Consider the following 12,093-nt stretch of genomic DNA (forward strand, 5'->3'; position numbering starts at 1 on the left):
TTCTTAAAGTCATTTCCCACAAGCAGCATGTGAATACCCACTGATAAAATAACAAAGTAGGAACAGGATCCCAGTTTAGAGCTGCACAATTCATATTTTTGTTTATGAAAATAGATTGAATTAATGAATGTTATGTGAAAGGAGCTGCTCGTTGTAACAAACCCACAGAGAATTATTACCTCACTATGTAGCCCCCAGCTCTACGTGGAATTTTAGCGACTTTCAGCTCGTTGTTTTGGTTTTATGGCCCACAATTTTATTGTTTGGTTGAGTCTCCCCGCTCTCATCTGTGTTGTTTCCAGCAGCAAGCAGTTGTTTTAAGCAAAAAGGCAGAGCACAATGTACACGACTTGCCGAGCACTAAATGGCAGACTGGCAATATTAGCCAAGTAGCTGGTGAGCAATGAGCAGCTGAGGAACAAGACGTTTCTCTTAGGAGTTGGTGGAAACCAAAACAGATCTACAAGGAGATTGAATATTGGACTTACATTTGTGCGCTTTGCCAAAAACACAACTGCAAGTGAGCGCTCATATTATGTGTTAATAGGTAGCCGTTTGTCATAACAGCTTGTTTAGATGATAATAAGTCAATGTTGTGTTTACAGCTTATTGCAATGCCCCACGGGGCTAGAAAAATAATTAATCCTGCCTTAAGAGGGCCTAGATGTAGCTCAGTTGAAGAATTCAGTTTTTGTTTTTTTTAAGCAGGATCAATGCATACTCTTTGTTTTAAATGGCTCTTTAATCCTGCCATAGCTATTTGTCCTTGTCACTCTGCTCTCTCGGCTCCTCTACTTGGCATTATCAACTAGCCAGCCTGTTGTGGTACTGATAGCTGTCACTAGTGATTCTCTCCTACACATCCTCAGCATCTCACAGGCAGCTCTTGCTTTAAAGCTGATTAACAATTTAGACACAACACAATGTTGTAAACCGAGTATTCTACCCAAGTTCCGCCTGCATTGCAAAGATGGCCAAGTGAAGAAATGGAGCAACCAGAAGAAGAAAAAAACAACCCCAAAGAAAATCAATAGTCCACTCTGCCTCCAACATCTTAATGCCACTCTCAGTGGAGAGGGGTGTGTGGAAGTGATGGAGTCTCTGTCAGTTACTAGACATCAGAGGAGTTTTTAATTGAGGCCCCAGTGGGGCTGGGAGGGACATGGGAGATGTTGAGAGAGAGCTAGCCCGGGCCAGTGTAAGATGAGGTGGGAAGACCGGTTGTGAGACGATATTGTCGCCCACTTTCACCCTTCTCCCAGAGCAGCACTTGGCAGCATGACATGAAATTTACGTCAGAGTATATTGTCAACATTGATGGTATATATTTTTCTCTTATAATTTCAATCGAATGAGATTCAAAGTCAGGACAGACTGGCATAGTGACAATGTATTACGATCAATAGTAATACATTGTAGTTATGATCAATTAACTGTCAATGTAGTTTACAGCAGTTGTGGAGGAGAGTTTCATACCTGGTGGAAGAGCTTATTACACTCCACAGCTGTGTGTGTGTGTGTGTGTGTGTGTGTGTGTGTGTGTGTGTGTGTGTGTGTGTGTGTGTGTGTGTGTGTGTGTGTGTGTGTGTGTGTGTGTGTGTGTGTGTGTGTGTGTGTGTGTGTGTGTGTGTGTGTGTGTGTGTGTGTGTGTGTGTGTGTGCCTGTGTGTGTGTGCCTGTGTGTGTGTTATGTTTGCTTCACTTTCTCAGAACAGCTGCAGCACAATTCCAGGATTTTGTTTTGGGTGAAATGTTTCCGATTCTGCTTTACATACCATGGATCCTGTGTTTTCCACCATGTCCTTCCACGTCTGACTTGTCTCATCCTTAGGACAGGGACTCTGTCAACAATGCGTTGCCAGTGCTACTTGTGCAAGAGCTGGAGCACATTTTCAAACATTGCTCATACTTGCTGACATGTTTCCACATGGTTTGCTCCTGTCTCTATTGAGCTGTCTGACTCCATTTCTTCACCCTCCCTTTTCTTAGCATGCAAGTGTGCGCTTGTTTTAGAGTAAAAGGGAAGCTTATGCCCACTGGTTAACATGCAGTAAGCTGAAGCTCGAGGTGCAATTTGATGTGACATTTCATTTCCATTCTGCACCAGAAGAAAAGATGTAGCCAGATCCACATCAGGCCTCGTATATCCACCGTGAAGTTTTATTCTGGTTATACTGCCCACCGCTACCTCAGGCCATTGTTTATATATCCCAGCACAGAGCTATTACACATTCTCACACCTCTCTGCCTGTAACGTAGCCTCTGCCTTGCTAACACGACAACCATGCTCTGAGCTGTATATTCAGTTAATTAGCCAGTCTACTGGGTATGGGATTACCTTCAACTGTAAAGATGAGAAAACTCCCTCTAACCTTGCCCCCGGCATATCTGAGTAAGACTTGAAATCATTCCTTTAAATATACCTGCGAGTTAGCTTCGCCCTCCCAGACAAATCACTGGCTGTCATGCGTTGGTCTCGTTGTTTACTGTAGGAATAGACAAAAAGCTTCCTGGCAGTTATTGAGATTACTTCAATAATTCAGTTTCACTCATTTGTATTTAAGGCACTATGACATTTTGTGGGGGGAAAAACCTGTCTTATCACATGAATTGTTAATGTCAGTCACATATCTCTGTGTGAGCATGTACGTTTTAAATAACGTGATGTATGTGTGTATAAAAATGTACACATGATTTGCTACTATAAATAAAGGGCAGCCCAATGTGTACAAGTAGTACTTAAAGTCACCAGTGGTCCATCTTAAAGAGATACTCCAGCCTGGCTTTCCAGGAACAGTGTTGTTCCATAACTGCATTGTCTTTTGTCTCGATTACCAGGTGATGTGGTGGTTCACTTTTACACTGTGATCTTTTGAACCTGTTTTCGCTGCTTTATCAATTTCACAAACGCATATTGTAGACCCTTCTGGCTGCTTCTTTACTAAATAGCTTTTTAATTGTTCTAGATATTAGATCATATTTATTCAGGGAGTGCATTAAGTGCACGGTCGCTCTGCCACCTTGACGGGAGTAGCGGCTTAGCGAGGGGTCAATTTTAACTCGAGCTCAGTCCGTCTCTAACCCTCTTCGTAACTTCTCAGTAGTGTGTGACCGTTGGATGGCAGGGAATATTCACCTGGATCGATCAGATTTAAGCTTAAAGATTAAATCCATAGCACTGCTCTGTAGGCAGAGTAGCTCTGGACTGTGAGCCAACTTTCCACCCAGGAAAGGTCAGTAGCAGTCGGACATGTCTGAGAGACAGCTTAGGAGTTGAGAGTGGCCTAATACCACAAAACATCATTGTGAGTCCAGCCTGGTCCAGCATTCACGTAGTTACCAGCTCAATGCCTGCTTGCTTGCAAACCCACAACCCAAAAACTCATTCAACTGCTTGTTTTTCCCCCTTTCTTGGGTCGCTTGGTCACTCACCCGCTTACCCCATCTCTCCAACCTTCACCGACTCACTAACTCATCCTCCTTACTCTCCCGCTCGCCCCCCCCCCCCCCCCCCACCACTTCCCCCACCACCACCAGATGGCTTTTATAGTTCTCCCGCTGAGAAAAAAAGAGGGCTGTTAGAAACTTTATTCCTATAAATGCAGAGCCATTACTCTGTTTTAATGTGCACGTCTGCACATCATACACTCGTGTTTGCCACGAGCCCATGGCGTCAAGGGAAGGGCAATAATGTCAGACAAATTGTGTAAGTAAATGGGCGCTATGTCGTCCTAGAGACGAGCGCATTTCCTTCCCTGCATGCCAATAAGACAGTGAGGTAGCATCTCGCTGAAAAGCAATTTATTGAAATGCAAAAAGAGGAGAGAAGGCTCAGAGCAAAGATGCTGACGGGACAAAAACCTGTCGCCATCCATCTCAGTTTGCCAAGTTTTGCCTCAATAAGTGAGCTTCTTGTCCTCTCTCAGAGAGGAGAGGTCTTTCTTAGAAATATTGCAATAACAGTTGGCGTGCCTGGGTGCTCACACGCTTTTCATACCGACGTTTTGATGGACACCTTTAAGGTGGATAATAAAGGCTTCTAATTGAAACTGAAGCTGAAACAAATTCAAAGTCATTCGTTCAATGTAAGCCTAATATTCATGCTCATGTTTTCCATTCTGACTAATCCGTGTCCTCTGACACAGAGGCCATCTTCTTTCCATTAGCACCGTTGTTATTGTTTCTGCCAATCTCTTTCCTGCGAGATCGACGGCGCTACACAGACACTGAATAAAGAAGTTCAGATCGCCAACGTCGGCGAGCCTGCTTGCACTCGCTGAGGCAGTATGCATCAATCACCTCGCCAGAGTTGGGTGAATGTGATTTAAGTGTGAGCTCCTGTTTTGTCTCACTGAGTTTTATATCTCACTCACTTTACTGTTTCTTCCCAGTCTTACTGTATTGTCTGAATGAATGTCTTTATCTCTGCCATGTGACTCATTGTTAGAGAGATATATAAGCCTATTTTGAGTGCTGAGCCTGGCTGTGCCTCTCTGGTCTCCAGGGCTGTATAGACCCTCCAGCAGGGCTGGGCCCTGCTGCTGCTAAACCCCTGGGCTAGCCCAGGGGTTTAGCCTCTAGTCCACCTCGGGCTAGCCTCTAGTCCACCTCGTTCTTCTCTGATCAACACTCCTCCTCTACTGGTCCCCCCCCCTCTCTCTCTTTTCCTCGATTTTCACAACCAGGCAGAATAAGGTCAGGCTGACAATGAAAGAAAAACCTAATTGACTCTTCCTCTCCTCTTCCTCGTCCTTCCAGCTTGTCTACAATGAGCCTTGAGGCTCTTTTTAGCCCGAAGCCATCCTTCTGTCAAGGGACATTATTCTCCTTTGGTCACAGCTTACGAGGCTAGGTTTCTTCTCGGCAGGTAAAACCGGCCTGACAGTTGGAGGGAAAGCAGCTTTGATCTCCACCGTCTTCACGTTGCAGAACCAAGATGACAGGCAAGGGAGTCTTAGGAGCACTTTATTCCACCAAAGGTGCTGGAGAGAAAACACTCAGGCTTGTAAAAATGCCTGCAAATCTTGGCTTTCACATTCACTGAAGCCCAAACAATACCTAAGCTGGCCCCTTGCGAGTCCCCCTATAGTGTCTTCCAGAGACTAAGGGAGCCTCATTTCTCACTGGTGATGTGCCCTGTGTTCGAGGCTCCATATGGAGCTGGTGTTTTATCATACTCTTGCCTGCCCCCATTAAATATCTATTTTTACCTTAGCAGTCTACCGTGGCCTCCTATGATACACAAAACACCTACGGCGAAGCACCACCTATAAGGAGTAACAGTAGAGGATGCGCCCCAGGTGTGGTCGATATATAACCTGTAAAAAATGTTGCAAACATTAATTGAAGGTGCATTTGTATCTACCAGTTGTACCTTTTCATAATATATCATTTTTATATATACGTCTGATAGACCCCAACAACAAGATAACTGCGAGGGATGGCCACAAAAACAAATCACATTATATGTACAATATAATCGAACATAATACAACAGAACCATTTTATAGCCTCTGGAACTGCCATCGTGTTGACTCGATGCCTCGCAGACCCAGTTTCAATAAAATCTGAACTTGTGAAAATTTGATTTTAAGTAGACTACTATATTGCATTTGCAATATATTGTGAAGGTGATCCTGTAATTGTGTCCACCTCCTGGATCAGTAATGTATGGGGCAGATGTGACCTTCACAATGTTATTTGTGGCATTTTGTATGACCAAAATTGATTAATATACCTCTGAAAATAATCACTGTTGAATTGTGATGTGACAATATGTCTCTGGGGAAGGATTCATGGAAAGTAGTGGCAGCAAACTCTAACCACTGCATGCGGCTGCAGACAGTGCTGACGTGTTACCAAGTGCAGTTTTACTGACACACACATCAAACATATAGAATATCATATCAACGAAATTCATAAATGAGGCACATGGTTTAAATGTGCAGAATGTGGTACTAAATTATACGACAAAAACTGAAAAATGTCGTGTCATTTTATCATCACTGACATGGTTCATACATACTTGAGCCCTTATCCATTTTATGTTTACTAGTCAACTGACATTGAGTGTTGACATCAGCAAAAGTGGAAGTTAATACAGACGGGAACCCTGGTGAGCGTGTGTCATTCTCTATCATATCATGTTGGCTCGTTATAGACACACTTTCCACTTCCGTGATGCGTATTCTGATGTGTGCTGCACATTCATCGTGTCGAAGGAAACGTGTGCGTAGTGAAGTTTGGCCCGTTTGGTGCAGCTCTGAAATCTGCAGGCTCTTGGTAATGTGACAGTGCAGCCCAAAGCACTCCATCCTTACCCTTGCACAGAGGGAATAGGGAAAAGGGGGAGAGAAAGGATAGGTAAACAGAGCCATTAGAGACAAATCTATTTCTGAAGAAAACAAAATCACATCATCAAACAAGAGAAAAAGAAAAATATGATCCTGCAGCCCTTTGGGCCCCGGCGTAGCAATGATAGCCGACTATGGCATTTGTCTTTATCAGTCTGCCTTGAGGGAGGGAGAGTGTGGCGGGAAGGTGTGAGAATAAAAAGAGAGTGAGAAAGAGGATGGAAACAAAGAGCTCTTCTTTACTCGTCACAAAGAGCTTGACACATTTGTGATTTTCCTGAGGTGAGCAGCTTTGTGTGTGATTATTCCTCTTTCATACATGTTTTGTGGTTTTGCTGTTAGCACAAAGTGGCTCTCAGATGGTCATTCTTTAAATATAACAGAGTGAAGCGCTGGGTGGACAGCGAGCCACATCATCATCAGTCATGACTAGCCTGGGGAGGCATACGCAGCTTCATCAAAATGACAAGATTGACTTTCCAGATTTTATCCTTTCTCTGTGACATTTGGTTGTTTATTCTGCTTTGCAGCAGTACCAGAGAGTCTTTGTAGTGCCTTTTGTATTGAGAGTGTCTCTCAAAATAGATATGCTGTTTATGGTTAATAAAATCATTCAAGATTACAATCATTATGTGAAATGTATAACATGTAATATATATTAGTATCTGTCTCCGCATCAATTGCTTCTGTATTATAATGGAGGCATTCTTTTGAATCTGTTGCGGCCATTTAACCAAGTAGTATTAACAAGACTGCGAATCAGCCATGCTGGCAGCTCTGTGGGGCTGTACTTAAGCACAGCGGTGCTTTCGGCTAAATACTAATGGCATCAGGCTAACGTGCTAATGTTTGGCAGGTATAATATTAACTATGTTAACCATCTTAGTGGAGCTTTTTCATCCAATTTTGGAATAATAGGGAAAACTTTAAAACGTCTTATTAATCATTTAGGTTTCAGAGATCACCCTTCAGCATCGAAGTGCGGAGTCGAAAAGAACGAGGTTTCTTCTGACTTTTTCTGAGAAAGACGTGTATGGCGGGAACAGCAAACCACTTCCATCCTAACCACTGTCTTGAATATTTCATTGAACCTTATTTTACAGAATGAATACTACATAGTAGAATACATAGTCTATTTAATTCTTTCATATTTAAACGCTGAACTATCTCAGCTGCAGAACGTTACTAAACAGTTTGATATAAATCACTGAATTAAACCTGATCAATTAAACACAGAATTTAATTAAACAATTACAAAACACAGATATACATTGTTCTCATAACACAACTTTAAACTTGCATAATTACTGTATAAAGACACACTATAGTGAGTCAGTAATGTAAGATGGGTTTTGTTTGACTACAGAACAAGATTAGAATAAATGCAAACAGAACAGTCAACAGTCTGTTACTCTGAGGTAGATTCAAATATATAAAACGGAAGGACTTACTAAGACTAGGACTAGCATATCAATTAAGGTACATGTTATTTTGCATCAAGTTTTTGGGTATATCTCTGTGTCCCTCAGGAATGTGGATGCTCGTAAAACCGAAAAGGTGGGGTCATTAAACCCTGTGAGCTCAGCCTTTAAAAAGGTCTTAGAGTTCATAAATTCACTACAGATCAAAAGGGAAAATCGTCCAATAACAATCGGTGGTCGAGCAATCGGAGCACCCTTTAAAGTTGTTGAGACATTTCACTCAAAACGACAAAAATGAACCTCATGTTGGAGCTGGAAGAAAAGTCAGTGGATCATCAAAATCATTAGACTTCAAATGTTGTGGACCATGTAAATATCTGTACAAAGTTTCATGGCAATCCATCTAATGGTAGTTGAGATATATCAGTCTGGACCTAAGTGGTGGACAGACCAGAACCGACAGATTGGCATTGTCATCCAAAACAACAGCAGCATAAAGGCTGAACTGACATTTTCTCTCATTTTCTCTTCCTCCCTTCTATGGCCTTTCATTAATTCTGTTTCGTGGAACAATCGGGTACATTTGCTTCTCAGCATCAGATGGACTGGATTTCCATTTGAGAATTGATCACCTCCAAAAGGACGCCTCTGTAAATCTCAGCTGGCCTGTATTGTAGTCTGTCTGTATAGCTGATGCCAAGTCCTTACAGATGCTTCATCATTTCCTCTTTCCTGTGCCAGTCATTTCTCAGCCTTTTAAAAAAAATATATATATATTATCTGCCCAGAGCGGGCACTCTCTGAGGGAGGCCTGTTTGTGCTACAGCCAGGCTCACAGCTATTTAGTGGCTCTGCTGTTTTCCTTTCTTCTCCCTCTGTTCAGTCTGAATACCCGAGGGAAATCTGGCTGTGTCTCTGATATCTTTCTTTGTCCCGCTGACCAGTTTTCCTCCTCATCAGTTCGCAGTTTGCCAACATTCTGTCACTCATTTTCATGTATAATTGACTCCAAAGTAATTTTAGTCTTGTGCTGAAAGATATACAATATTGTGCAGTAAAAAAAATATATATATATATATATATATAATATATTAAAATATCTACCATTTGCTTCTTTATTTACTTTGTTGCTATTCCAAATATATTACTGAATATTGACATTTCCTTCCTGTCGTATACTGTTACTGATATTATAGACATTAAGAAGTTAGAGAATATTAAAGCAAACGCATCAGAACTTCAGTCACTTGAGCGATGCGTAACAGAAGGCAGGGGGTGGGATAGTTGGCGCCAACGTGCTCTTAATGCCGGTGCCAATGCTGTTTGAGTGAAACGACAACACAGTCTTGTGCGGCTGCTTAGCCATCTGCCATCTGGACTCAATTGAATGACTCAAGTGTCTTAATTGGACGCTAGTAAAGAAGCTCTTACTTCGTTCACATTAAGCAAAGGTTGTCACTCATTTGTGTTTCCTCTGACAGTCTGACTGTCTTTGAGAGCCAAACGTTATACGGAGATGATTTGACGACGCGGACGATGATGACAGAGATGTGTCATCATCTTGGGCTTCATGTTCTGCCGTCTGGATAATTCAGGATTTTTTACGACAACGAATGCAAACAGCAAAATTGTCAAATGGTGAAATAATGGTGATGGAGACAGCCGTGACAGTTGTGCTCCTATTTTAGGTCTGCAAGAGTGAATAATGAGGCTCTCCCTTCTCTGCGCCCCCCCCCCCCCCCCCCCCCCCCCTCTCCCTCTGCCCTTTGCTTCAGGTCAGAACATCGCGTTCCCCCCGGTGGCTCTGTGGGTAACTGTTGGCCTGGCCGTGTGTCTGCTGGTGCTGCTAGTTGCCCTGGCTGCTGTCTGCCGCAGGAAGATCAAGGAGAGCTGCGAGGAGGCCAGGAGAGAAGGTAAAGCGAATGGAAGAGGAGAGGGGAGGGAGAGGGAGAGGTGGCTCTGCACATTCAGCACCAGTGGATAGTCTCACTACGAGTACAATTCATTCGTGATGACTCTCTTGAAAATGTTCAATCCTCACGGTTAGATAAAAGCCTGTTTTTGGGTTGACTTGCCTTCATTAGGGGCAATATGAAATATGAATGTCACAGCTGTGGCAACTTTGGAGCTATATGCACAAAAAATAAAGTAATGAAATGATTATGTGTTAGCCTACTGTATACACATTTTAAGGGCTTGATGAATAATGGATGCTGACCTATCATGTTCTCAGGCCCTTTCAACCCTTCTCAGGGCCTTCATTAAAATGCAGAATGACTCCTTAAACTCTTCACATCTACGTCCAGTAGATGATATGCATAATTGCGACATGTTGCCTAGATCATGTGGGAGGCACAACGAGAGCGGGAGAGATCGAGCAGAAAGCAGTGATGAGATGGTAGCTGCTCAAGGAACATTGAGATTCCAGAGGGAGTTCTGCCTAATGCGATGGGCAGGATCTCGAATGGTGGAACACATATCTTCGGCAAAGAGGAACATCATTACTCGGGTCCAGTAATTAGCATTGCGAAATAGCCGAGGATCGCCGCAAGTGCAAAGAGAAAAAAGTTTTTGAAATGAGATAGATAGTGCAGAGCCACCAGCTCTGCTGTAATGAGATCCGCTCAGAGTGGAGAAGACATTTAAATAAAGGTCAGCCAGTGTCTGCACCACGGCCCAGAGGTTTAAAAATAAATATGGAAGTGACACAGAGGAAAGGGGAAAGAGTAAATAGCTCCATGGAACATATGAAATCAAATGGAATGGAAAGAGAGAAATATAATGCAGTTCCTCCCACAGGCAAAGAGGCACCACCACCAAAGACCAGGATTGATTATGTGGTCGTCCACTGTCCGCCTTATTGAAATGCTAAGTCTCATTCTGTCCCCTGCCAGCAATGCTTCAGCAGTCTTTGGTGTTTTTCAAGCACAAAGCTAAAGAGTGTGAACGCTGACTTATTCACGTATCATGCAGACTCTTGTACTCCTGATAGAATGGTACTGCATGAATACAGATGTGTAGGGGCTTAAAATAGGATTGGTATGCACATATCCGGAGCTGTGGGGAGAACAGGAAGCAGGGAGGTGCAACCTAATTGTGGTTGTCTTATCTTTTAATGGCGTTCCGGCGTACGGCCAGATTGAAGTTGACTCTCTCTTCACCGTGTCTGGGTAGCGAGGGTGGAAGGGTCAGTGAGAGTGGAGAAGTGAGTAAGTCATTTTTCTTACCTGTCATAATGTATGTGGAGCACCCGAATGTGTATCGTAAGAGAGAGCAGAGCAGCTTGTGGACTCTCAATTCCTGGGGCAGTGTTGTATCTCAACACCAGCGTGGTTCTGTGCTCCCTGAGATTTTATTTCTTTCATCCTTCACTTCTGTCCTTCCTTACATAATTACTAATGTATCTAATCTTTAAGCGTCCTAGCCGGGGCTGCTGCTCCATTTCTCTAAGGCATATTATACATTTAGATAAGCATATGATTTAATCAGACTTGTGCATGGATATCATGTGTAGGTGACATGGGACAGATCTCCCCTGTGTGACAGATGGAAGTCATGAGGGATGTTCCCCTCTAGGGTCTTTTGACCACAGTGGTGCACATATTTCACAGGGGTTAACCCTCAGGTGTACCGTGGACCAAATGCTGTTGATTCATCGCCTTTGTGTGCATGCGACTCACATTAAATAGCAGACACGTCGATTTATTTCACTCCCAGTCTATTGAGCAAATGCTCATAGAAGCAGACATTTATAAAAATCCCTGATCAAATTATTGGCAAAAGGAAGCGGTTTGTTCCTCGTGCCTCCTCTTTTTTCAAATGAGCCAAATTCAATCAACAAGAGTTGATATTCAAAAGGGAGAGAAAATGAATTAAAGCCGCCACAGCACAAATGCTCCTGTCATTAAGCCGTATGTCTTAATACGCACAAAGGTTTTAAAAAGAAGGTTTTGCTGTTTCTAGGGTGCAAGAATAAATTAATTAGACCGACTTATCGGTGTATTTATAGTACGAGAGGTTTACCAACAGGCTGTTTGCTTTTGCTTTTACATTTGAAACACAGATGATGTCACAGCAGTGTTTTTTTTTGGAGATTCAGAGTAGGGCTGCGCCACTTCTGTGTCGAGGAGACATGGAGGCAGAAGAAAGGATGATGAGGAACAGTAACAGTCTTCTGGCTTCAGTGAGTAGCTTTCTTTCCCCTGACTCTCTCATCTTTTATGTGGTTTGTCCAGCTTTTGTGCTGAAGCCATAACCACCCTTCTCCCTATTCCCACACATCTGAGATGCAGCCAACAGGGGCATACAATTGTAACACTC

General features: G+C 43.0%; 1 protein-coding gene across 1 annotated transcript in view; it reads left to right on the plus strand.

Moving 5' to 3' along the window:
* Positions 1–12,093, plus strand: part of cd276 (CD276 molecule) — a 61,204-nt gene that overhangs the window by 30,099 nt on the left and 19,012 nt on the right. The window contains exon 5 of the mRNA XM_076077865.1: positions 9,549–9,686. Coding sequence (XP_075933980.1) covers positions 9,549–9,686 — 138 coding nt within the window. The remainder of the gene's footprint in view (positions 1–9,548; positions 9,687–12,093) is intronic.

Source organism: Anarhichas minor, unplaced genomic scaffold (assembly GCF_050575085.1).
Source record: "Anarhichas minor isolate MPS153535 unplaced genomic scaffold, ASM5057508v1 ptg000062l, whole genome shotgun sequence".
NCBI classification, from domain to species: Eukaryota; Metazoa; Chordata; class Actinopteri; order Perciformes; family Anarhichadidae; genus Anarhichas; species Anarhichas minor.